The sequence below is a fragment of the Podarcis vaucheri genome (assembly GCF_965113315.1).
Source record: "Podarcis vaucheri genome assembly, chromosome: 2".
Taxonomy (NCBI): domain Eukaryota; kingdom Metazoa; phylum Chordata; class Lepidosauria; order Squamata; family Lacertidae; genus Podarcis; species Podarcis vaucheri.
In genome coordinates this window covers 87,452,060-87,479,795 of record NC_138760.1, presented here as the reverse complement: position 1 = coordinate 87,479,795, position 27,736 = coordinate 87,452,060, and the positions used below count along the sequence as shown (strand labels likewise).

General features: G+C 40.9%; 1 protein-coding gene across 11 annotated transcripts in view; it reads left to right on the top strand.

The window, feature by feature from the left end:
- Positions 1 to 27,736, top strand: part of ERC2 (ELKS/RAB6-interacting/CAST family member 2) — a 529,811-nt gene that overhangs the window by 384,507 nt on the left and 117,568 nt on the right. For 8 of the 11 annotated variants that reach the window (XR_014216005.1, XR_014216006.1, XR_014216007.1 and 5 more), the window contains one exon: positions 2,818 to 2,952. Coding sequence is in view for 3 of the 11 variants with exons in the window: in XM_082209373.1 (XP_082065499.1) it covers positions 2,818 to 2,952; positions 11,763 to 11,789 (162 nt within the window). In the remaining 8 variants the exon portion in view is untranslated. Of the gene's footprint in view, positions 1 to 2,817; positions 2,953 to 11,762; positions 11,830 to 27,736 lie in introns of all 11 variants that reach the window. The other 3 variants (XM_082209373.1, XM_082209375.1, XM_082209374.1) reach the window with 1 other exon arrangement.

Below are 27,736 nucleotides of genomic sequence, written 5' to 3'. Positions count from 1 at the left end.
AAGCACTGTATGTATATTCCCATTTTCTATGCACACAAAACTTCTGCAACAGGTTTTCATAGGAATCTGGCCAGACATAATTCCCAGGAGAAGACCCAAATGTGACACATTCATTCCCTTGCTACTGTTTTCCTATAATTAAACTTCCTACTATTGAAACACAAAAGCAAACCATGAAGATAGACTTAAGAGTTTAAATGCTATCACTACTTAGGCAACTGAAACCAATGTTTGGAAACATCAGTTAAAATGCCTTGCAGAGGAAACCGTAGTTCCACAGAATAGTACCATGAACTGCATTGTTTACATTATTAAATATTAGTTGCAAAGGACTTGGAAGCAAAGTTCAGTCTTAAGATATTGCTTCTGTATCTTCTGAAATAATATGCTAAAATTTGCAGAATCCAAAATCTTCTGTATAGACCCAATTGCATACAAAATTCAAAGTAATAAAACTTAGGTTTTTTTCTGCTTTCTTGTTCCGTGTTAAATAGGAGCAGATTTGGTCAATAATGGGCTTGAAATCATTTTTAAGGAAATCCAGGAAAGTGTAGGAAGTGGTGGCCCTATGGTGTCAGTAGGTGGCACTCTTCCCTCCAGATCAATACTGTTAAGCACATTTCTAAGGGACATAGTGCTGTTGGAAGTACACAGTCGTCTCTCTCTCCCCACCCCGATAAACTAAGCTTTTAAACACATGTGGTCAATAAAAATCCCATCGCATTTTTTGCAAGTGTAGAGGTATAAAGCCCCTGGGGGTCCTGGACAAATTCCAATCTAGTTAATTAATTTCTTCCTGGAATAAAACTATACCTGGCATTTCAAAGCCTACTGAGCCTTAAAAGAATTAGTAAGTAAAACAGGCAGCAGTAATTCACAGTATTTGGTTTACAAGCTTGATAAAGATAATTATAATCATCCCATGTTTTCTAGTTGCTTTTTACTCCCCTCCCCAAAAAATCCCATATCACTGTGGCATGTTTCAAAGCTTCAAACCACAGAAGACGATAGGAGTCCATATTTTAAAGTAGAAGAAATGTCCCAGTCAAAGAGTAGTTCAGTACAGAAATTCTTATTTTCTTATAACTGAACCACGAGAGAAACCAAAGTACAGCCTCAGACTCCCCACCCCACCCCCGTCATCCTTGCCAAGCAATAACTTACCTAAACAAATAATCTTGTCCCGAGACTACAATCAAGAGACATAAAAAGTGTGGGATTTGCTCTTAGCAGTAGTCTTGTGCCTGCTTTTTCTATGATTTAGATTCCTCAGGAAGAAATATTAAAAGTGGTTTATTTATATTTCAGCACCAAATTAAGAAGATGGCATCATCCATTCACAGTTCTTACCCCATAACAAGACTAATCCCCAACACCTCATTACAGGAAACATTTTCAGGATTGCATATATCATCTTGTTTAACTAGTACATTTTTAAAGGGTACAGTTGAAAGGTAGGAAATTTAAGGCCGTTCATTGATAAGAAAATAAACAAATAAAACTTTAAGAATTTCTCTCAAAGCGGAAATAAGGCTTACAGTAACCAAAGTGATATTTGTCAGGAACTTCATTGGTAAGAACCTAAGAGCATCTTCCTCCTCCTTCCTGGTAGAAAAAAATGCTTCTTGTTGGAAACATATATATTTTGGGTAGTGTCTGTCTTTGAACTATATTAGAATACTTGGCACTGTGTAGATGGGAAAGGTGTTTTCACCATGTGATTTGTTGCTATGTTTAAGACTCAATAAAGAATATTCAACTGCAGGTCAGTAACAAGCTTTCTTTATTCTACGGGTTGCTCCAATTTAGGATGCCAGCCGCCAATTCATATTAAATTATGACTTCAGTCATTTAGGGAAAAGTAAACCCACATTGCCCTCTAGATAACATTTTTGGCCTTCAAGAAAAATGTTGCATTAACTCCTCTATTAGGGTCAATTCATACATTATGTACATCATAGGGTTGCTCTTGCAATTGAGTTCCATGGCTGTATCACAGTAAAGAAATATACTTGTTTTATGCATAGGGATGTTTTCCCTGCTTCATTGGGCTCTGCTGGTCCCCAGATCTGACTCCAGAGAACCTGAACAGAAAACCCAATGTCTACTACATTATCACAGATATTTTGACATGCAGGAATGATCCTGCACCCAACCCCTAGAAGAATCTCCAGTCTGCCAAGTATTTTGTTAGACCTGCCAGGTCTCCTCATTTGATTGTGGTCTAGTTTGGCCCAAATCAGGCCCACCTGTTCATTAAATGTCATCATTTGATGTAAGGTGGCAGGCAGGTGAAGCTGACAAGCAAGATCAGGCACACACTGTAAGTGTGCCCCCAATTATTCTTTTCCAGCTGCTGGTAGACCGGCTTCATCTGCAGCAACAGAAAAAGACACCAAGTTCAAATGTGCTGAATTAAAACTGGAAAGGAAGAATACTTGTGTCTACTCAACTGCCACGGAAGTTAGAAGGGAGGAGCTTCTTGCTCAAATGAGGCTGTAACTTCAACTTGCATGTTTTACGCAGTATGGAATAGGTAGCTTACTAGGTCTAAGGTACATGTGGCCTTCTAGGTCCAAGGCAATGGAGGTCTGCCTGGCAGGCTGCCATAAGCACTAGTTGGCTTTGGTCAGCTTGGCTGGACACAAGATGTGCAGATAGGCATAAGAGTTACATCTCAGAACTTCAAATGAAATTTAGAACCAGCTATTTGGGGGTAGGCGTGGATCAGTGTTCTAATGCAGACCCAGCTACCATTTAATTTTGATTAGTAGATTTTAGCACTTAGTGGCTTTTTGTTTGCTTCAATCCTGACAGACGCAGAACAGGATGAAGCTGATGGCAGACAACTATGATGATGACCATCACCACTACCACCACCATCACCACCACCACCATCACAGATCTCCTGGGAGGACACAGCACTCCAACCACAGACCCTCTCCAGAACAGGTCAGTCATGTCTCTCCTTCCTTTACCTTCACACTTACGCTTTTACTGTGCCAATTTTCAAGATAAAATAAATGTTCAAAAGAAAGAATAAACAATACAAGCGATATGCTCTTTGAACTGAAACTAATAGCTTTGTTATTTATTTCCATCACTCAAATAATCTAAACGTTTTCCTTCCTCTTTCCGTTTGGCCTTTTTGTTCCTCTTGTTATGGTTTTCTTTCCTCCTTTTGCTTTCATAGCATTTCTGAAGAGTCCCGATTCAACTATTAAAAGTAATGTTTCTGAGGAATTGCTTTTTTAATGCACTTTAGGGTTTTTGTTTAGATAGCTGTTCTCTTCAAGTATAATTTATTATGGTTGTCTTTTATTAACTCAACCTGTCCATAAGAATATAATTGGTTTGAGTCTGCTCACCAGTAGTAACATAATATTTTTTTATATATATATAAAAGTAAATTTTCAGATACTTGTTGTCCTATGGTATCAAATTATCAAAACAGCTCCGTGATTTTAGTTGCTTCTGGTATTAGAAAGCAAACCTGAAGTATAGAATGCTGAGTATATTTTTCTGTCAGCATCAAAACATAGCATTGTTTGGCTTTGTCACACATTTTATAACAGGAGAAATTGAAAGTGGCTGAGCTTAAGTGAAGGATCCATAAGTGAAGGATCCAAGTGCTTTACCCCAGATGGACTTCACACAGAAGTGTCAGAGAAGTATGAGCTTGGTATGATGCATCAGCTGGGAGGAGGAAGAGGCAGGATTGGCTTATTATGTTGGAGAGAGAATAGAGAGCAGGAACTGAGCAAGGCGAATAAGTGTCAGGGTTCAACTCTGCCCAGACAGGGAACCTGAGGCCTCCTTGGAGAAGGAGCAGAACACCAGCAACCCCCAAGAGCTATTGCATCCAAGCATACCTGATCTAGGTTGAGGTGCCTTCACGCCAGTTCCCTATGTTCGGGGACAGCTCTTGAAAACGTTCTTGGAACCGTTCCCCACAGGAGCAGAGAGATGGTGGGCCAGGCTTTTGGCAAAGTGACTTACTAGCAGTTCAAGTGAGGCTACTTGAGAGGAGGGAGAAACTTATATAAGTACCTGCCTGAATCAGGGTTTGGTTGAGAGCTTAGATGGGCATACTATCTCGTTGAGCAGTGTGAAGAGTCCTGTTTGGCTGATGAGGTCAAAGGCCTTCATTGGGTCTGTGAAGGCAACATACAAGGGGGGGGGGGTCCCTGCTGACACCATTTCTCCTGCAGCCGGCGCAGTGAAAAAACCATGCCAAAATTCATATTTTAAGTACATTCCAGGTTTAATATTTCCAGGTCCCTGGCCATTTCTACATTTTCGGAGAAGTGGAGACTCTCTTAACTGTCAAAGATTAGACTCAGAGTAGAAAGAGAATAGCTAGAACCTGAAGATGTCACAAGCAGTTCTTAAATAGTAAGAATATTGTGAATAAAAAGAGCAGAAGAATAAGAAAGTAACAGATTAATGAAGCAAGAAAACACAGATTAATTGCTTCATTAGATTGTTATCCAGAAAACCAGCAAGCAGATCTGTTGCTTCTTTGCTGTCAAAGAAGAACTGAAATGAACTGTGAATGAATTGTTGCCTGTTCTGGCATTTTTCAAAAAATGAATCATGTGTTTTTCAGGTCAGGTTTTGTTATTTGTCATTCCATATAGTTACTCCAATTTGATTGCTCCTTGTTTTTATTACACAAGCCTAAGTTTTCCGCTCAGAACTGTGTGTTGCACTCAAAACTGCATCTGGGTTTTTTGTTTTTGGTGACCCAATATATAGTGCTAGTGTAAAACCACAAAACACTAGTAAACCTCTTATGGTTAAGTGGTATTTTTAATTTTTAAAAGAGGTGTGTTGCATGCATACTACCAACAGCTGACTTCAGACTTTGGAAATGTATTAATGTACATTGGAAACGTGCATTAATGCTAGCACTCCAGCTTTCATGGGGCCATTTCACTCCCTGAAGGGCCTCATGAGGCAGCCATTTTGTCTCCTGGCAAAGCCCCAGGGAATGATGGATGCTACATGGTGACAAACAGTTGTTTCTACTGGACCGTCCTATGGAACACATTATAACAATGCTGCACTGTGATTGTATCTCCTTTGCTGCATGCTGTGGTGTCAAAGCTTTTGTTAAACAAAAGAAAGAGACGGATGCACTCCGTGCTATCATAGTAAATTCTTTCAGAATAGTAAGTCTCACTCCTCCCCCAGAACAAATTCATAGATTTTGCCCTACCTTGAAAATACTGTCTTTTTCATTTGCCCTTGCTGACTCTCCCACTCTCTTCATATTACTGCAGCCCAGTGCTAATTAATGTCTAATCCCTATCCTAACAGCACATATGCTTTTCTGGAGCTGCACTGTTACTTAAAATGTAGCCATTAAATGTGCAGTTAAATTCCTTGCTTTTGTATTGCCCATAAATGACACGGAATGCTGTGCCTCCCCCTTTACTTTACTCTTCTATTCCCTTCATGAACTTTTTTTTTGTGATATGGGTTGTTGAAGCTGTTTGTGATAGCTACTGTATAATATCAGCTAAGGGGCTGAGCCATGACTTGGAAGAAGAGCTTCAGAGGAAGGAGACCATAAAGCTCACTGGTAGAGCAGATGTTTTGCATGTAGAAGGTCCTGATTCAATTGCAGGCATTTCCAGCTAGAAGGTCAGGGTAGGAAAGGCTTTGGCATGACACACTGGAGAGGTGCTGCTAACCGGATTAAATAGAGTCCCTTGCAAATAGCTTGGCCTGACAGAAGTCAGCTTTCTGTATTCCTAAAACTGGTGGAAAGGATTCCCAAGGTTAAAATGGATAAACACTTACTTGCAAGTTGATTGACACAATTTGCACCAGTCCCACCTAAGTAAGTCTATGCTTTTGAGGGGAAACACATAAGATTAGAGTTTAGCACTGAATTGTTTCTAGTGCAGCTAAATAAGTGATTTTTTAAAAAGCTCAGCAACCTCCAGCTTGTTTTGAGGGTACTTGGCAAAGCTAAACTGGCTGCTTGTCAGTGCCATGTTGTTGTTGTTGTTGAGTCGTTTAGTTGTGTCCGACTCTTCATGACCCCGTGGACCAGAGCACACCAGGCACTCCTGTCTCCCGCAGTTTGGTCAAACTCATGCTGGTAGCTTCGAAAACACTGTCCAGCCATCTCGTCCTCTGTCGTCCCCTTCTCCTTGTGCCCTCAGTCTTTCCCAACATAGGGTATTTTCCAGGGTGTCTTTTCTTCTCATGAGGTGGCCAATATCAGGGCCATATTTCTCCTTAACTGCGCTCAGACTCTTTTGCCCACCGAATCCTGTAGGGTACTGAAATCAGCTGCTCACATTATATTAGATGTGGAAGGTAATGAAATCCTATAGTTGACAGTAACCCACAAAAGCATATGGGCCACTATAGCCAATCACATTATATGGCAGTGAGGGACAATGTGGAAGGAAAGGGCTTTGAAGAACCCTGTCACATTTATTCCCAGTGAGGGTCAAAAGTAACTGGGGGAAAGAGGGAGATGCTTGACTCAGCCATACTGATGATATACCAGTCGGTCCTCAGAATTTTGTTTCCCAGACAATGATGTTTCTGGCTGATGTGTTCTTCTATTAAAGCTGTTAATTCTGGATGCATGTACAGGTCTAGGCATCACCAAGTTTTATTTGACCTTACATGTTTCCCATAAACTGACTCAGGATTAGTACATTGTCATATTTTCTTTTCTTTTCTAAAAATAAATGGCCCTATACATAAAGTCTTTTCAGGCCACAGCAAGTAAACATATTTGTTACAAGAAATTAAACCCCTTATGTGGCAACCAGCATGTAAAAAAAGAGAATTGTCTGCAACATGTAGAAATTTATAGTCTCAGGGCCAGTAGTTACATGTTTGACGACTCAATGCATCAGTTGTAGCAGGCTGCAGACAATAAGAAAAGATGTCTTATATCAGCTTTTTTTAAAAAAATAAAAATCACAAGATGAGCACATTATTATCACTAGATTTACTTAACTCAAGTTGAGATGTTAATTCTTTGCACTCAGGGACATGAAAGACTTCTATGACAAGTCTTGTCAAGCAGGCTTTTCCACTGAAGGAAGGAAGCCAAAAGAGTTTAACTCATGAACATTGGGAAGACTGTGTTGTGAAAGCATTTTTAATTGATACTCTTGTCCTACCAAGTATTCTAAAACCACTTCATTGTTTATAGATGTTAGTCATATTATGGGAGCAGTTGTATTCAGTTAGGAGGCTGTGGCCTTTCATTCAATCACATGCATACGGTCTGATTCTTGATCAGATGGCTGATGTGGTTGCTCAGAAAATTTCATGATTCAAAAATGTAACATTGTAGTTCACCTAAGAAAAGCAAACAAACAGACCCAGACACATCACTTGAACCTATTTACAGTAAGGACTAGCAAATTAGTCTATTCTCAGTCCATGTCACTTTCACATCTATTCACTCATGTCTTTTTCATTCCATCTCCACATTGATTTATCAACTATATTAAAAGAATCAGTCTAATACTCATGGGATCTGAAACTAGGTAGTCCTTGTGTATTTACTGATTTCTGAAACGTGAGAGGCCCATCAGTATTGGCATTCCACTGGCTCCAAAAGACACACCTGTCTGGGAAAGCATTGCTCTGAAATTGGACATCTGATCTTACTGTTTTAAATGGTTTTTAAAAAATGTTTCAATTGTCATGCTCTTTAAGCAGTTTGCTTTATTGTATATTTAAATTAAGGATGTTTAAATGCTCTGTATATTAATTAGATATGGGTTTTATAGTTGTAAACTGCTTAGAATGCATATTAGCATATAAGTGGCATATAAATTAATGACGATGATATAATAATAATAATAATAATAATAATAATAATATTAATATAGTATACATGTTCTATTATTATTAATACTATGCATTGGCCTTAAAACCAGGTTAAATATCAGGGAACCAAACATTTTTAGTTATAGTAATAAATAAAGGAACACATGTTAATTTCTATCTAGTTTAGATGTTGATGTTGTAATTTATCACTTATGGAGTGCCTAAGGTTTTCTAAGAGCTGCACAGAGATTAAAAGCTAAGGCATTCTCTACCCACAGGCTCACTATGGGGGGTGGAAAGACAAGCAAATTCAGGAGCCAGTTCTTGGAGTTATGAAATCTGAGCAGTATCATGTGATCTGGAGAGATGATCCCTCCCTGCCTTTAAGCTCGCATGCACACACACAATCCAACAACTCTTAGTCCTCTAGCAGTTCTAGAGCAGCTGGGAGTTAGAGCCATGCTAAGACAATATCTTACCCTATTCAAAGGCCCCAGCTGTACAAAGGGGTGGCAGGAAGGGAAATCTCATTGTCCAGTGAAGGCAGTTGCTGCCACACCTTAGCTTGTTTCAAAAAGCACAATGAAAGCAATGAAAAGAGAGCAAACAGACAGTGAGAGCTGTATTCATCACCTACTGCTTATCATGGCACTGCTCCCAAAGACACCCTCATAAAGGCTACGCTGGAAGGCACCAGTCAATGTTACAGTTTTCGCAACAACTTTGGCAATGACACTTAATCCATCTGCTGTCTTCTACAAACACTGCATGAGCATACTGCCAGGAAGCAGCCACAGTGCCACCACCAGCATAGCCATAGCTCAATAGGAAGAAAGAACCCACACTCATATATTTATTTCTTGTTATTTAAAGGATTCTCAGACCCCCTTTCAGCCTAAACCTTTGAGGTTACTCTCAGAAAAATGAAAAATTGTTTGCTTAAATAAACTTCTAGAGGCATTTCCAAAATAAAACTGGGCAGACATGTTTTGGGTGTGCCAAGTCGAAATCTGCTGCATGCCAAGCTGCATGGCTGCAAATTAATTAAAAAGACTTAAAGGTTGTACATTTCATGTCCAGGAATTCCACAATCCTATGTGGCCACATCTTTGATCTAACATGACTGCCACTGATAATAAAATGGAAAATTTAAGAAAAACACACCAATTGAGCCTTGCCTTGCAATCATCCTGTTGTGTCCAAAATGTCAGCCAAATTAACTTTTGGTGGTCCAGGTCCTGCTTAGGACCAGCACTATGCAAGCATTCACATTTTAAAAAGGTGTACATAAAGTCACATCTCGTTTGGTCTAATATTTGGAACAAACTGAAGTTCCTAGTTTGCAAGGCCAGCTCTTTATACACGCCATTACTGTAATCAAGTCTTGGATTCCTGCATAAGCTCCAGAGCTGCCCTCAAGCAGGATTTCTGATCCTTTGGCAGTCAAGTCCAAGCAGCACTAGAGCAAGACTTTGGCCAGGGGAAAGGCAGAGGAAGACAGGCCGCCATTCCAGTGACAGCAGTTCAGTCAATTCCATAGCCAAGTGGCTGGAAGGCAACATTGTAGAACCTATACAAGTGACAGTTTCCCCAGGAGAAGGGTTCAAGGGCCACCTGAAGACCACTGTTTATATTCAAGGAGTGCTACTAAAATTGCATGACCACATCTCTAAGTATTGTCGGTGTTGGCGTAACAGGAGAAGCTTCTTGCCCAGGAGCCTGAGGGACTTGAAAAATGAAGAGGGCCATCTAAGCTAATGGAGGGTGTAGGAGCCAAGTCCACTGCTTCCTTCAACAATACTAAACAATATAAAAACTGGATCTACAATTGCACTCAAAATTCATGCACGGTGAAATTAGGGAGACCATTTTGCAAAATAGGGGAGGACTAAGATACTCCATTAGTTCAGGCTACTGAACTTTTCTTTGAAAATTTGTCAGAACATTGTCTTATGATACACTTCGCCTCATCCCTACTTTTCAAGTCATAACTTCCTCTTCTTTCCCTTCTTTTTTGTTTTGCTTTTAACCCAGTGGCATTCTCACAGCTGGAACATTTGTTTGCTCGTATAACCATGCCATTTTATTTCTGTCTACTACTACGCTTAGCAAATCTGCAAAGCAGCTTCTGCTTTCTGTCATTTATGTTAAAAGAGAAGAAAGCAAACCATTCAGAAATTTATTTCCAAAATGTGAGTGCAGAAGACTCTTTAAACCCCAAATAAAACAGAAATATTTCCATTGGGGAGAGAAATGAGTTGCTAGTACACAATATATTGTAAACAAACAATCAAGTAAAAATAATGTTTCAATTGATTCAAAGATAATACAGTGGTACCTCAGGTTACAGACGCTTCAGATTACAGACGCTTTAGGTTACAGACTCTGCTAACCCAGAAATAGTACCTCGGGTTAAGAACTTTGCTTCAGGATGAGAACAGAACTGGTGTCTTCCAGGGGTAAGATAATATGTATTAGATGGCAGTAGTTAAAGTAAATATGGGAACCTGTGTACACAATCCATCGGTTATTGCTACTTTTTAAACCTCTGTTAACCCAGTGATGGTTTGTTGAGGCAAAAGAAAGAATCTATGCCTGACGCAAAAGTTGACTGTGACATAAGCTGGAGTAAAGAGGAATGTGAATAGAATTCTGCTCATATGGTGATCCTGTTCCAGCTTCTTCTCTGTGTACCACCCCCAAAAAGCAACACCTGAAGGCTGAGGAACATTCTGCAACAGTGTGGAATGCAGCCCATGGGGATGCAGCAAGAATAGGCCATAAGTAGGCACCTTGCATTAATACAAGGCATCTATTGATGTAAGCTATACTGTTTTCCTCCTTTTTAAAAAAAGTTTCTTTCCCTACAAAAGAGACTTCCATTCCCTATGTCCACCCGGTTTCTCAGACCACTTAAGCATTTCTTTACAATTTCTGTGGGGTTGAACTCAGCTTATCATTGCAAGATGGCCATGGCTTTGTGTGTGTTTTTCTTTCCACGCACCCGAGCTACCTGCATCTTGATCTGAAAAAGCCCAGTGAAAGAATTTACCTCATGAACTGAAACACAGGAAACAGGGGAGGCTGACTGCCGAGCACCTGAGATTAGCGCAGTCAGTTTTTCTTTAAAAGTAAAAAGATTTCACTTAAAAAGAAACATGACCAGAAAAACCAGGAGCACAGTATGCAGCCTCCCAATTCTCTCCCATGAAGGGTTCAAAGATATGATTTGTAGAATGAAATAACAGACATCACAAACACCCTTTGGTCACCTTGGAAATAAAATAGTCACAAGAAACCCCTGTATCTCACCTATGAGCATTGCACCAATATTTCCTCTCTCCTTTCATAATTTTTGAATGTGATTTCTCTTGTGATAAATTGGTCAAGAAAAAATTCAGGGGCCGTTTTTGGCACCGCATTAGTATACCATGCAGTAATGGCTTGGATTGGCTTTATGTAAGAATATACTTGCCTCGCTAAGTTATCTCATTCTCTGTCATGTTGTATCATATATGTCTGTGCCTTCCTGAAAGGAAAGCTTTTATTATTGTAGTAATTACCAATATGCCTGTGATATACATGTCGGTTCAGAGGTCAGCCTCACGGAGATCTATGGCAGCTGCTTCCAGGTAGGTGAGCATAGGATTTCAGTCTTAGACTCTTTCTGCAATAGTCTTAATTGGTTTTTATATGCAAACCATTGCTGTTGAATTGTACAATCCAATTTTGATTCACAGTTGCAGTTGGATGTACGGAATGACTTATTATATTCTTGCTTTTGTTGCTTGTGATATAACATAGCTGCTGCTTAAATTTCATAACATTTTCTTTGAAAACTTTAATACCTTCATCATTGAAGATCGATGTATCTTCAGCTGCACCACCGTAACTAACCGTTTCTTCTTTCATTCCAATGCTAACACCTTCTAATGTCTGGCTGGCAGGATGATGAGGAGGGAATATGGGCCTAAGCGGTTCCTATAAGCCAAAGTTCCAGTTTTGTTTTGAGGGGTGAGATACCATTTTTATTCTCTATTTAGATGCAATTTCATATTGTCTGAACTGTGAGCTACATGGACAGGTGTATCTCATGAACATTAAATACCGTAAATGTTTTCGTGTCTATCTGGAGTCACAGGTTGACAATAGTTTTGAATAGTTGTGGATGACCATAATTAACTGTGATTATTCTGATTTGTAATGGTATGGTGCCATGTTATTGAAGATAAATGTAAGATCCCCACCACCACCAATTTATTTACATCCTTTATTGCAGTTATCAAGGTTTTTGCCTTCAGTCAGATTATACCAATGATGATGGTATGTAAATTGCACTGAAGTGTCTTATTTGGTGCAACTTATGAGATGGCCATCTCATTGGAAAATAATAATACTGCACAAGCAAAATTTGTCAAAAATAAAAATAAGGTGTTTATTTCTGATGTAGGGGAAACAGCCACTTCTGTTCTGTAGTGCTCTAAAACAAATGGGGCACACTGAACTTTATAAACAGGAAGGACATACCTTGTTATGTATTCAATATAGGAATGCTATTGTAGGTGGGGGAGGGGCACTCACAGAAGCCTCGCCACAGTGTGCCAGTGCATATCACCCTGTGCTTTAAGTCTCCACACATTAGTGCGGTGAGTGGGGAATGCTTGCAGGAAGCCTTTTTGAGTTCATTTGAGTAGAATCCTCTGCTTGTAGCCCATGATAAAGCATGGTCCCTGCTCGCCTGAGGCATTCTGCTTAACTTCAAGGCAGTGCAAGTAGAAGCCCCTTTCAGACTTTTATCAACACAGGGATGACTGGGGACTTGAGTGTGCAAGGCAATGTGCACAGGAGTGGGGCTTCTATGCCCCCATCTACAGACACAAAGAAAATGCCTTTTATTCCTATGTTTAATGAAAGCATGGAAGTTGTGGAACGTTGGTGTATATTGACAGTTCTGACCTTTTGACTGGAAAATATTTTTCAAAGTATCATTGGGCATGGAGGTCAGCAGGGATCTCCAACCTTCGGCTGGCCTGGCTGGCCAAGCCCAAAATTGTAGCCTCCAGTCCCCACCTCTTCACCTAGCAAGCCCCTGACCAGCCATGCACTGGAGCTTGAATGACTGGAGGGAACGGTCTTTGTGGAAAGCATCTCTGAGAGACTTCAAGTAGAGCGAACCCCCCCCACACACACCTTTTTTGTGGCTTGGTGGCCACTGAGCAGCAAAGACTAGTGAGGTGGTTGCCAGGTTGTTCCCGTGTGGTTGAACAGCCTTCCTCTCAGCTTTTGAGCTGGGGTGGTGACATGGATTTCTATGAAACTGCTAAGACAAGGAAGGGGAAAAGCTTGTACTGCTGTGCTACTCCCACATACTTCCTGTTGGTGCATTCTGGTGGAAAAGGTGGGGAATTGGGGGTGGCAGGAACACGGGCAATGGCAATGGGTGGAATTAAACTACAGATGCAATGATGCAGCATTGCTGGGGAAGCACCACAGAATAACTGATAAAGTGGGAGGATGTGCGAATGGGCCATTTTAAATCTACTTCAAATGCACTTTTAACGTATCAATGACACGTTCCTGAATAAAACAGAAGTCTGGGTGGTCCCTTTGGCTTTGATAAAGCAGGAGTACGTCAGTGGGAAGATTAAAGGTTACTGATCCTTCAGTTCTTGCACAGTGTAAAATATGGGGCTGGTTAAGAATGAATTGCAACCAAGGCCATGTGTATGTTGATTGGAAGTTGTTGACTTAGTAACATTGATAATTTCTGGGCTTTATTTTCAAAGTGACACATATTTGTGTTCTTGTTAGAGAGGATATTTACGAACATATGGTGTGGCTATCAAAACCAGAACAATATTTGAATGTATAGTTACATATTACATGCAATTTGTTAAATGCAAATTGTATGTTCTGTGAGATGTGCTACTAAATTTCACACAGAGAGGAAAGAGGACAATCCTATATACAGTTAAGCATGTGCAAGTGTCGCTGAAATTAAGATGTATATATGCTTGCTTAATTGTCTGTTGGAAAATACCCAGGTTATATGTGGTGTTAAGGTTTGCCAGCACTTAAATTGTTATACTTTAGCTCCTGATTTTTCTCTCATCTCATCTGTTGAGAAATATATTGAAAAGGAGCCCAGCTTTGTTCATGTGATTTTCTACTAAATGTCTGCTGTTTGTTTTTATACAATACTATGTGTAATTATAAAGCTTTCCTTACGAAGGAGTTGTGCTACTGCAATAAGCATTCCTTTTGCTGCTTTCAAGCAACGGTCTGATTTTACATCTCATTGTGTGCACATGGATGCACAAAATAGATTTTTGTTTGCTTTCCAGGTGCAGAAGTATTTGGGCAAAACAGCCCATAGGATTCCATTCCTTTGTTGGGTTGCCAGTGTAATTTACACCATATTGTTTTATTCCAGAATCTTGATGAATATCTTTTTTGCTATGCCAACAGGAGCCTGGTATGAATCCAAAGCTGGAAGCAGCAGCTTTCATTTCCCCAGATTATTCTGAAATGTAGATTTATTTATTATTTCCCCCATTCTCCTTCACAATGGATGTAAGGCTTTCATAGCTTTGGCTAAGACATTAGACGTTTGCTGTAGTGACCCTTTCTCCTCCCCCAACCCACCAAGAGCACAAGCACTTATGTAGAACATAACTTTTACTGAGTAAATATTCTCAGTATTTATTTTGTTGTTGTTACAGGAGATAATTAAAATTTATCTGATGAATTGTAATGGTTTTCTATGAGGTTTATAAGTTTAATTTTAGATGTTTTGTAAGCCATCTGGAGCTTTGGAGGAGGTGTGGTAAAAATGTTTTAAATGAATATAAATGTGAAGAATAGGGCATTGTGACCAATCTGTGTGTTATGATTCTGAGTCTATTCTAAGCCAGGCAGATGCAGAATTCTTGCCCACCAGCAGCATCTGGGGGAAGACCAGTGTTCACAGCTGCTGCGTCAGCAGGAATAGCTGAGAGTGTTTATTCCATCTAATGCTTGTTCCATGTTCTGCCGCACCAATTATATCTGGTGGATGTTATGTGATGGACTGTGTTTTAGTAAGGAAGAAGAGATACCCCATATTCAGGGCATCTAGGGAAGACTTTGTGATGGGTAACTGTTGAATCAGGTGAGGAGAAAGGATATAGACACCTTACAGCTATCTGTCCACCTGTCCACCACTCAGTTGAAGTTCTCACGGTTGCCATATCAATTACCCATTGGGCCTGCAGATTCTGCTTTTTCAGGTCACCAAAAGAGAAATCTCCTGTTATCCACAATTTAGTTCTGAATAACTATGTTGACCTGGCTTGCATCACTGAGGTCTTAGTGCAGTGGTAGATGAGAATAGTGACATTTATCTATCTCAGTTAAGCCCACCAGTTACCTGTACTCAGTGGTGCAGCAAGATAGACCCAATGGGGAGAGAGGTAGGGTTGCTATTGTCTATCATGATATTATATCCCTTGCTTGGCACCCTACCCATCAATCCACTGAGTTTGAATGCCTTTATTTGATGCTGGGTATCAGGAACAGGGTATAAGGGACGTGGGTGGCGCTGTGGGTTAAACCACAGAGCCTAGGACTTGCCGATCAGAAGGTTGGCAGTTCGAATCCCCACGACGGGGTGAGCTCCTGTTGCTCGGTCCCTGCTCCTGCCAACCTAGCAGTTCAAAAGCACGTCAAAGTGCAAGTAGATAAATAGGGAAGGTGCCGTTTACCTTCCAGTGGGAAGGTAAACGGCATTTCCGTGCGCTGCTTTGGTTCACCAGAAGCGGCTTAGTCATGCTGGCCACATGACCTGGAAGCTGTACTCCGGCTCCCTCGGCCAATAAAGCGAGATGAGCGCCGCAACCCCAGAGTTGGTCACGGCTGGACCTAATGGTCAGGGGTCCCTTTACTTTTACTATCAGAAACAGGACAGTGATTCTGTTTGTGTACCGCCACCCTACTGTTGAACAATCTTCCTGCCTGGACTTACTGAGGTGGCCCTAAATTTACACTGGAGTCTCCAAGGGTTAAAAGTTGAGAGGGAAAGTGAAGAGGATCAAATCTCTCTAGAATGTTTGTGGTTTGTTCAAAATCACAAAAAGAAGTTTATGAGAAAGTACCGTATACCATAGATAAAAAAATGTACCAACAGGACAATTTATTTTTAAAATAACATTAATATTTATTTGAAATCAAGTTTAATCGAAAAAGGTGGGTTTATATTTAGAAAAGGTTTTTAATACTGGGATGTCAGACCAATGCCTTGTTTTGTGTTTTGTTTTTGTTCTATTACTAGGCAATTGCTTATGATAGCAAAAAGAAACGAGCAACCATAGCACATCTTTACATAAAATGTTAAACATATTCATATAATTTACATCCACAAAGTTATTAAGGAGGACTACTTGGTTTTGAAACCAAGCTTTGTAGCTAATTTCTTTGGTCTCACCATCATCTCTGGCCAACCATTATTACTGAGGAAGCACCTTTTTTAAAAAAAAAAAAATCAGACATCAGGACTTAAGGCAATGAAGGTTCTATCATACCAGCTTTAATTCTCTGGAAAAGCTATTTCAGCCTCAGGGAGGCAACTGAGCATACTGTGCGCAGACATGGATTTCACTTACCTTTTCAGAAGATGCCTTCACAGAACCCTCAAACTGCTCTTTAAACTTCTGCAAGTTCAAGAAGCAATTTGCAAATTGACACAAGCTCAGTTTAAAAGGGAACCTGGGGGGCATTTATCCTGCTGAAAGCTCTCAACTCAGGAGAAGTTTTAAGGGAAGTTTGAGGCTTCTTTGAGTAGAACTTCTAAAAACGTAACTCTGAGAAAATGTAGGTGTGTGTCCAGAATGTGTGTGTGTTCCCTTCTGGATCACATCCTGTACCTCGCATTAAATTGAACAGATGGTTTCAGCTTCTAAAATGTAAAATTTCCCAAGAGGCTCATGAATATATTGGACATGATCTTCAACAGACTTCTCCAATCCAGTGAAAAGAACAAGATTCCAAGAAACCAACTGTGTCTTGTGTATAATTAAATTCAGTTCATATTATATGAATGACAGACCTTTTTTATATTACCAGAGGGACACATTTACATAAAAAGAATAATGAAAATGAGAGAGAGAAACTATAGATGTTCACAAAAATGATCCATTCCTCAATTACTAAATTAAAGAGTGGGAAAAATAATTTTAGGATGCAATAATTTAATCTGTACTCCAAATTCATTTATTTCCTCTGTCCTTCTTGTACTTTGTTTTCAGCCACAAATTTTGGTTCTGGAAATGCAGTATATTGCATATTAATAAATACTCCATTAGATTTGCTGACACATTTGTTGAATTCAGAACACTTGTATTGTAGCACATCTTCATTCTCTCATGAGAGGATCATAAAGCAAGAAAGATTTAACTTATTAGCATACTATTAATATGATAAATATAAATATAAATATTTTTGCAGGCTCATTCGGACCTGCTTGTCTTTCAGAAGCAGAAACTTTACAATACAGTATATGTAAGTAACCCCCTGCTATATTATAATAATCCATTAGCTCTTTGCTTGTCAAAGTAACAGGATGTGCAGTCACTTTCAGTAATTAACTCGCCTGCACATCTTACGGAGAACTGTCAGAGCTGGATCCAGACTTCCCTGAAGTCTCTTGAAAAAGACAGAAAGTTTGCCTTGATCACTGCAAGAAGCATTTGGATGAATGCTGTATATCATAATTTGCTTGCTAAGTGCCACCTTGTCTAGGACTGGAATCAGAATTACTAATACCATTTGATCCATTAGTCCCCGCCCCCCCCCAACACACACACAGATAGTACTTCGTTATGTATGTAAAGCTAAGTGGTTCTGAATGTTTATGACACTGTGTTTGTAAGCCTGGTTTGGAACATAGATTCAGTGGGATCATAACACTTATATGACATATGATGAATTGAGCATCCTTTCCCCCATAAATTTTTCTGAAGGCAGGAGTGCCAAACTAAGAAATACTTTTACATACCTATAAACCAGTAGGCAGGTTGCTTTGTGTGAGTACAAAAATAGGTTCAATCCGGGAGAACTTTTTATTGAACAGCTAAGTAAATCACACAAAAATTGAAAGCTGATTGTTCTCAGTATCATCCCCCCCCCCCGGCCCCTGGGCAATCCAGACTTTTCGACTATTTGCAGGTTAGGGAAAGGAGTTCACAAATATAAATCCTATACTTTGCAATATATATTCTTCTGTCAGGTCTATTTCTTGTGTTGTTTTGATATGTAACTAGGTGCAATAGCAGCGCTGGTTGGTACACCTCCAGGAATGTCTCAGGATGTGGTGGAATTAACTACTGCTTTTCTCCTTTCATTTACCTTGAACTTCGACATGATTGCATGTTTGAGAAAAATACTCTGTACAAATTCCTGCTATGAAAATATTTGTGATTACAAAGGGCGTTTCCCACTTGCCTTCTATTGTTTGCTGCTGGCACAGATCTTGCTCAGAGAGATGACAAGCTTTTGCTTTTGAAGCAGAGTCACATTCTTTTAAAATGGTGCATGGACTACGTTTTTGAAGTCAGTCTACTTCAGTAAGAATGTATTTTACAGGACTTCTATCAGTGTGGCCTCTTAAACTCTGGGGTGCTGATTTTTCATCTGGAATAGTGATTCGAAACTTAATCCGCTTGAGTTTTGTGTTCAGATTTAATAGTACTTCACACCTCTTTCATTTATTATACATATAAACAGCCTATTTTCCAACTCTGGATAGGAAATTAAATCAGGAAAAGTTTTTTACTAAAAAGTTCAAGGAAAAAGGGTTTGGCTTAAAAAACCTTTTTGGGAGGGGGCAGAAAGGAGTTCCGAAATTGATGTCAGTTTGGGGAATTTTCCCCCCAAAGGGTTAATGGAATGGGCTGACAAGTTCCTCTGCCACAAGAGCAGGTTCCCTCTCCCATCATTTATGCCTAGAATGAAGCTTCTCTAACTAGATTTTCATGTACAGTGGTACCTCAGGTTACATACGCTTCTGGTTACATACGCTTCAGGTTAAGTACTTTGCTTCAGGAGGGGATCAGAAATTGTGCTCTGGTGGCGCGGCAGCAGCAGGAGACCTCATTAGCCAAAGTGGTGCTTCAGGTTAAGAACAGTTTCAGGTTAAGTACGGACCTCCGGAACGAATTAAGTACGTAACCCGAGGTACCACTGTACCTGGTAATTTCAAAAAGGCTTCTGTTAGGCCAGGTTTATGGAAGCCATTCCTGTCTGTTTCTCACTTAAAGCCAAGCATCAGTAAATGGTGGTGGGTGGGGTCTATATAGAGCATCAGCAACAGTACCCTCTTGCTGGCGGTGCATTTGCATACCCTCCAACACAATGTGGCCCAAATTTGGGACACCATCTTCCGGGTCTGCACTCCCGCACAAATCACGTAACCCGTGAGAGATTGCGGATCTGGAAAAATAGCTTTTGGGGGGCACAGTGCCCATAAATGCTCATTTTGGAGCATCACGCAAGATCATGGACCTTAAAAACATCGGGGGGGGGAGAACTCAGCCCCAAATGGTCACCATTTTGGGGGGGGGGAACCAGGACGTGCCCTTTCTTCCAATGGTATGCATTTGCCAGGATGGAGCAGGGTGAGTTAGTAGTAGGGTCAGGGGCATGAGAATTAAGAAATTCCTCCGGTGGCGCAGCCTTCTTTTCCTTCAAGTTGTTTAACCAGTATTGCTGCGTGTTAAAGATAACAGAGATGAACTAAAGTAAAAGGAGAAGGCAGAAGGAGGCTACAACACTTATAAATACTAGTTGTTGGAAACTGGGGGGGGAGAGGGTGCTATTCTGCTCAGGTCCTGCTTCTGGGTTTCCCACGGTGGTCACTGTGAGAACAGGATCTGGACTAGATGGGCCTCTAGCAGGCTCTTCTTCAAATTAGCAGCTGTAGATCTCATACTTCAACATTCGGGAGAAATTATTGACTGTCTTCATTTCATAAAATCAGAAATGTTTTGGCAACTTTTTTTAAAAACCCAATTTTTTTTGAAAACGTTTATGGGAGATGCCAGGTTTGTTTAGAAGAGTTTGCCTCTGATTCATTCATTTATTTTTATACAATTTGGGATCAGCATGCTTAGGACTGAATTTGATACTCGGCAGAACAGAAAATTAGTAAAACTTCACGTTTCCAAATATGCTGTGTGAATGAAAAATTTGCACTGTCTGAACTGCTTTGGTTGCTGTGACATAAACATTAGTATTTTGATAAAAGATAAACTTGGAGCCCAGTCCCTGGAAAATGTGGCGGAACCACATTATGTTGGTGTGCTCAACTGGTGCAGAGACCATGGTAAAAGCTTATTCTATACAATTTCTGGAAATTGAGTCAGATCACCATTACGATGCTATTACCAAGATGCTTGTAGAGTGGACCCTGGCTTTGATGATAAAGGTATTAAAGGATTTCAGTCACACACCAACTTTATGTTGGCACTCCACATGTAACCAATGAAGCTGCTTATGGTTTCCAAAGAGCTCCTTTGACGTGTGCAAATGCTTCCATATTCACACTAGAGTTATCCCCCTCCACCTCTCTTTTTAACCACAACACTTGCTGCCTTAAGAGGCTCTTCCCAAAATTCACTTGAGCTTTGGGAATGCTTTTTATGCAGTGTGAGGGATTTGGTTTTGGAAGGGATGCTTCTGGAACCTGGCTAAGCATGCAAAATCTACCACACAGAACTTAAAGTGCTGCATTCCTAAAAGGAAGCATGCAATCTGATCCTATGCATGTCATTTGGAAGTCAGTCCCACGGAGTCCAGCCAGTCTTACTTCTAAGTAAGTTTACTTTAGTCATGTGTGTCTTAAAACATTAAATTTAAGCAATTTCTTTTTCTAGATACAAGTATAGTGTTATATGTAAAACCACTTATTTTTATCATTAAAATAAATATTTTTGCAGATGTTTTTTTCAGATTTAGTAGTTTGGGGTGGGGGGAAGCATGACCATATTAAAACTAGTATTTGTAGCATTCAATGGAGTGGGTGAAAGTTGGAGGAAGGAGTCAGAACTGTCCAATTCATTTTTCTCATAAAGTGTGTGGATGCCAGTTCTGTTCAGAAAAGTATTGTTACAATATTGTCCGGAGACCAGAGGCCTTATAGAATGTGCAATTTTTCAAGTGGTATAAGTGTTTGTTATGTTGAAACTTTGCTATTATATTTGGGGTGGGAGGAAAACCCTCATGCAGAAATTGGAAGGGATTATTTATTATTACTCCTGCCAACCTAGCAGTTCAAAAGCACGCAGTGCAAGTAGATAAATAGGTACCGCTCCGGCGGGAAGGTAAATGGCGTTTTCATGCGCTGCTTCAGTTCTCCAGAAGTGGCTTAGCTATGCTGGCCACATGACTTGGAAGCTGTACACTGGCTCCCTCGGCCAATAAAGCGAGAAGAGCGCCGCAACCCCAGAGTCGTCCACGACTGGACCTAATGGTCAGGGGTCCCTTCACCTTTACCTATTTATTATTACAAGGAACACCACTGCTAGGCTTTGTTGCCCATGGAGTATCTCTTGTGTGGCACTTTTCTTTCTTTTATTCAGTGTGCTCTGATGTTATGGCATCAACTCCACAAAGCCATCCACCCCCCAAAAGTATTCAAACTAGAACTACACTGATTTCCTCCCCCCCCCCAAAGATTTTCAGGATAAAATGTCCTGAAGAATACCCTATGTATTTTTAACACGGCTGCTCACACAGCTTCTTTATCCCACTCTTCTGTTTCTCCTCCTCCGGTGCTAATTGGGATTCACATAGCAAGCACGGTGATGTCATGGTGCTATGTAGCCAATTGGGAATCACAATTGGGAAGCACGATGATGTCATGATGTTATGTAGCCAAACAGATTTGTAGCAGTGCCACTGATGGCAAACAAAGCAGCATTGCCCACACTTGGGTGAGAGGAAACACAGGAACAACTTCATTTTCTCATGCTTCAAGGGCAGCCCACAAAGTCACCCCCACTCAGCGTGGGAAGACGAGGAGCATGCTTGGCTGCTTTGGCAATTTGGGGACACATAGTGTTTACCCCTGTTCCCACAGAATGGGCAGTTTGCCCTTGTGTAAACAATCCCCATAAATCGCTAGAAGGGGGGGGGGTATTTTTGTGTGAGAAAAACGTTTCAAAAGTCCCCTCTGTTTTAGCTTACCTCTTCTTCTCTGCAGTGCAGTCTAACACCTAATCCTTAAGCTGTTTGATCCCTCTTTGATGTTTTGAACGACAACACCCCCCATTAACTCCAGGCTGTTGGGTTGGTGCCAGCAAATTACATTTTATTGCCATTGTGCCTGGATGCAACTCTAGTTGACAACTGCTCCCACCCACTGCTATAGGGACACAAGGGAAACAGCTGTTCTGTTTTGAGTAGAGATGGGTGGAGTGGACCTGTGACGTCACATCTGCTGACTAAATCCTATTTACCTTGTACCATTCTGCATGCGGATCTTTACTTTCCTGCTTGTGAATTGAATGTCCTCAACCATTTGTGAGAGGCTCAGTGATTTCAGCTCTGAGATGCTATTCCTGCAAAAGCAAAACCGATAGTTAAATTACTTTTCAAGTGGTGGAGCAGTACTTCTATTCAATTTCACTATCAGAGAGTCCATCCAGCCACTCAGGACTCAACTAGACTGGTAAAGAAAAAGCCATTCATATGTGTTGAATGTGCGATATAACATTGCACCACCAGATGGCAATGTGGAGTCCTGTTTTTCTCTACCTGCTTTCCCTGTTTAAGTTTACAACACTTTAAACTGAAACACTGCTTTGATGTGTCTAGATCCAGCCTCACTCTTTAAAAACTGAAAACCAGCTTTTTATAACGGAAATGCAAGTACTGGCAATGCATACATTAGTTATTTTGGAAATATTTGGCTTTTTTATCAATTCCCTCATTTTATCCTATGACATCAAATGTGATGGGTTTTCTTGCCAATTGGCCATTTACATATATGCTTAGGTTAACAGCACTATTGACACTGTTCCCAGTTGGCTCAACAACACTTACATCTCACACCAAGTCCTGGCAGCACTCAACATTAGGTCCAGGGCTGCTGACCCTCTGGTCAGTGCCATGACCATAGGGCTTAGTCATTTAGGGTATCTTGAAATTTTACCAAGGGTGATAGTTGGACCAGTACTTGCAATACTGTATACATCCAAGAATGTTGGAAATCTTGCCCCTCCTATTGAAATGTCATCTTCTCTATTGTCCCTCATCTGAAACAGGGCAATGGATATGACATAGTAGGGAATGGTCCTTAACAAAAGAGAGGCTGTGGCATCTCTTCTTAATACTTGGAAGTAAGGCTGATGTTAGATTTTGTTAATTGTAAGAATCAAGCCACGTCTATGAGAAATTGGAATTAACTCAGTTTATTGCATGTACAGAACTTTAAAACTAGGAACGTATTTGTTAGGTGGCAAATCCCAATGGGATTGAATTAAAGAATTATGCCGTCTCACAGATCTTAAATTTTTACTTTACAAGGATTTACTAAGGGTTTATGAGTTGCTGTAGTTCCCTAAAGCTTCCCAATTGTACCACTTCAGCTGCTGAGGCTGCCAAACAAGAACAGCTGGTAAATTCACAACCGTATATATTTCACGTAGATTTCCAGCCAAAACTCTCTGTCTCCTTGAGGGACTATCCAGTTGGGATTTCAATTTAGTCCACTGATGAAGATGCTCCTGGCTCTTTCAGTGACATTTATTCTTTAGAAGTTATTTCATCTCCTTTGCTTTTTGGTAGGCTCATCACACAGAGCAGACTTGTATTAAATAAAAAAAAAATTAAAAGATTGTCCAGTAGCACCTTAGAGACCAACTAAGTTTGTTCTGGGTATAAGCTTTCAGATACACTGAAACAGAAGTCACCAGACCCTTATATATAGTGGGAAGGACTTGTATGTTAGAAGTCTGTGCTTATATAGAAATGAATGGTTCTACTTACTTCTTTCCAGATGATTCTTAGTAAGTTTAGGTGGCAACCATGATAATTCATGTATGGAGGGCTGAACACATTACCTGGCTACAACCACAGAGTGGCAAGGAAGGGTGGGAGGAAGTCCTACCTTCTACTGGAGATCCTTGCTTGGCAGTAGGGAGGAAGTAAAAAGCTCTGAGGTTGTATCCAAAGCATCCGGTTCAGGCTAATTGCCCCACTGACATGCCCATGATGGTCACTGCTGGCCATTCCACGAGAACCATGTGTCAAACAGCTCTTTCCAACTCTATCCCTTCTCCTTGCTACAACAATGCATTATGATTAACAGAATGCGCACCCTCCCTTTCAGATGTTCTCAGTGTCAGCAGTCAAGCCCTGCATGGAATACTCTGCCACTAATCACAGAGGGCCATAGAACTGATAGGTCTCCAGCCACCTGAGACACTTGTCACTACCTTTTGCCAGAACATCTATGTTCCAGTGCTGCTGATGGTAGTGGTGGGAGAGTTACCTTCCTGCTTGGCAAAGAGCATTTTCGTCGTCATCATTATTGTTAAAAGAACTCCCATACCGTATTATATTGCAAGAAGAAACATCAAGGCAGTTCAAGTGGATAGCTTGGTTGGTTAGAGCGTGGTGCTGATAACGCCAAGGTTGCGGGGTTAGGGTTCAATCCCCGAATGGGACAGCAGCATATTCCTGCATTCCAGGGGGTTGGACTTGATGGTCTTCAGTGTCCCTTCCAACTTCCAACTCTGCAATTCTATGACTCTATAAACAGCCAAGAGCAAGATAACAAGAATAAAACGAATTCTGAAAATATAGCTATATTATGATAATATAGCTACTTGTAGTCAAAATGCACAAGAGATTGAACCATCCAGAGTTAAAATATATAACAAACAAGCCCATTAAAACAGCAAAGCAGTTTAAAAAGGTGACCGTCCTGCTTTGATCGTTGTCTGAAGTCAGGGAGATGCTTGTCTAAACAGGTGTGTCTTCAATTACTAGTGGAATGCCAGGACTGATGCCCCCCTCCATCTTTCAGCAGGGAGAGCATTCCACAACGCTGGTAAGAAAGCCCCAGTTCCTTGTAACCAATTCATGATAATAATCTGGCCATGGAAAAACTAACTGGGTTCCATTAGTTGGTCTTAGTTGTCCTTGTGGAGGGAGGAATGGTGTTTCAGGTAACCTGGTCCAGAGCTGTATAGGACTTTGATTGTGAGTAAAAGGATCTTAACACTGGTTTGGTGCTTAACAAGCAGCCAGTTCATATCCGTTAGCACAGATGATGAGAAGCACCACTCAGCACCCTGCCTGCAGCAGCCTGTACCAGCTGCAGTGTCTGGACCAGCTGCAAGGGCATAGTAGAACCTGTACCCAGTTAGGAAATATGTTATATATCCCCTTGAGTAAGCCAGTGCTTCAAGTGTGTTGACATTCCTTGCAGGACACTAGTTGTATTAAGATAATAAGGGAAGCCTCCATCCACCGGGCGACAGTTCTCTTTGAAGCACCATTTACAGGGCCAAGGGGTAGGAAAGTTATAGTTTTCAAAAAGGAAAAAGTTATCAAATACAAGGGTTTTTTTTAAAAAAAGAAAATATTAAAAAGAGCTGAAAGGCAAAGAATCCGCCCCCCCCCCCAATGTTCTGTGATTGATGTAAGGCATCGTGGCAAAGAGCTGACAACTAGCTAAAGAGCTAAAATGTTCAATAAAGTTCACTACTGGGAAGCTAAATAATTGCTTTTCAGAATCATTTTTTACCTGCGTGCTCCTTTTGGTTAGAGATTCATGGGCTTAAAAAAACAAAACAAAACCCAAACCACCCAATTTTATGCACTGCTACTTCAGCTTGCCAGTCAAACTTTGATCTTATTTTGAAGTGTTCAAAAGCTGTCCATGTTGCAAGATTTTGGAAAATCTGATCTTACAGGTTTAACTTAAATATTGTTTCCATTTTGAAGTCTGTCATGTGGGTGCACCACAAAGAGTGTTTGGTTTTAGCCTTGATGCCTTGGGTGGTAGTATGCAATAAGTAACAAAATACTGGGAATAAAAGAAATGTCCTGAAATGTATCCCTCCAGCTATTGCCCAGTTGAGAGACAGAGAGAGAGAAAGAAAGAAAGAGACAGGATGTAAAGTAAAACCAGCATTTCTCCCTTTGATCAAAGGAGAGATTCTCCCACCACCCAGCAGGCGATTAACACATAAGTAAATTCTCTTGTAAAAGCCATTGACTGGAGAAAAGCAAGTATCTGCTTAGCACCTAGAAAGCAAACTTTGCTTATCCGGTATGCAGCTTTCAGTGAAAAAAAAGAGCATTCCCTTTCCAAGTTCAGGGTTATAAGTGAGGCTTAGTTGTCTCAAAATACTGTCTGTCAGCAAAGTGACTTATTTCCCTATATAGTTTGTCTCTGGTGTTATATGACAGCTGCCATGTTTCTAAAAGGGAAAACAGTGAGTTACTTCTTCTGGCTTAAGAGCAGAACTGATGTTGAAATTCAGTTGGGACAACCTATTTACATGTAATTTCATATTTATTTTCACTATTGGCAAATGACATTTTGCATTCAGCGCATTGTATTTGGTGGGATGAGCGGAATAATCGGTTCCATTGTGGCGCTGTTTCTAGCCCCTTTTTATTATGTAGCTTTTTGAAGTACTGGTAAGTATCCTGACACTTGCCCTTGACTTGATGTCATAACTGTCAATCATTTGCTGCCATAAGAGGCCAGGCAATGTCCTGAATGTCCTCCGGACAATTCTTGTTTGCATTTCTGTTACAAAGGGCCTGCCATTGTTATTACACCTGCTAGTGTTCAGTGTCACTGACCTCTCATTTAACGCACAATCAAGGGTGTGTTTTTTTTAAAAAAAGAATTAAACTGGCACCCAGCCCACTTAAATTAGAGAATTTGTTATGCACTACTATCTGCAACCATGAGAAGAGGACAAGAATATTACAAATGCCAATCCACTGGAGTATGCCCTTGATACTGTCATGTATTGTTCACTGATTTTTTCCCCGGAACGCTCTTGCCTCTTCAAGTGAATGATGTCATACGTACCCAAGGGCCAGGGTCATTTTTGTTCTTGTTTTGGGTATTATTATCTGTGTCTCTGTCTATCTGATTGTAATTAAGATAATAAGACAACACAATGGGAGGAATTCAAGGTAATGCTAAGCAGCTCACTCTGTCAGCTCAAGCATTTTTGCTTGTCTGATAGAATGATCTCCTCCCTCTGTTTATTGGGTTGATGATGATGATGATGATGATGATGTGTTTTTATACTGTAACCACCATGAGACTTGCTGGTATAGGCGAAATACAAATGTAATAAATAAGAATAAAAAACCATACTATTCTGGGGGTTCTCCCAACTGCAGGGTGTGTTCGCAGGGGGCACATTGGGGGAGGAGAGGGGAGAAAAGCCCTGTTATGCTAGCAGAAGACATTGTGTTAGCAGCAGTGGCGTAGCGTGGGTTCTCAGCACCCGGGGCAAGGCAAGTAATTTGCGCCCCCTAACCCGTGGATTTTAGCACTCAAGTCTCTTCCGCGCCCCCCCAGATGTTGCGCCAGGTGCGGCAGGCCCCCCTGCACCCCCCACGCTACGCCACTGCTCCCACCACAAGTCTTCAGGACAGCCATCCGAAGGCTGGTGCGGGGAGAAGGTCTCTCCGCCCCACCGCCAGGCTTCGGAGGAGCCTTCCGAAGGCTGGTGGCGGGAAGAGGTCTCTCCGCCCCACCGCCAGGCTTCGGAGCAGCCTTCCGAAGGCTGGCGGCGGGAGGAGGTCTATCCGCCCCACCGCCAGGCTTCGGAGGAGCCTTCAGAAGGCTGGCGGTGGGGCGGAGAGCCCTCCTCCCGCCGCCAGCCTTTGGAGCTTCCTTCCGAAGCCT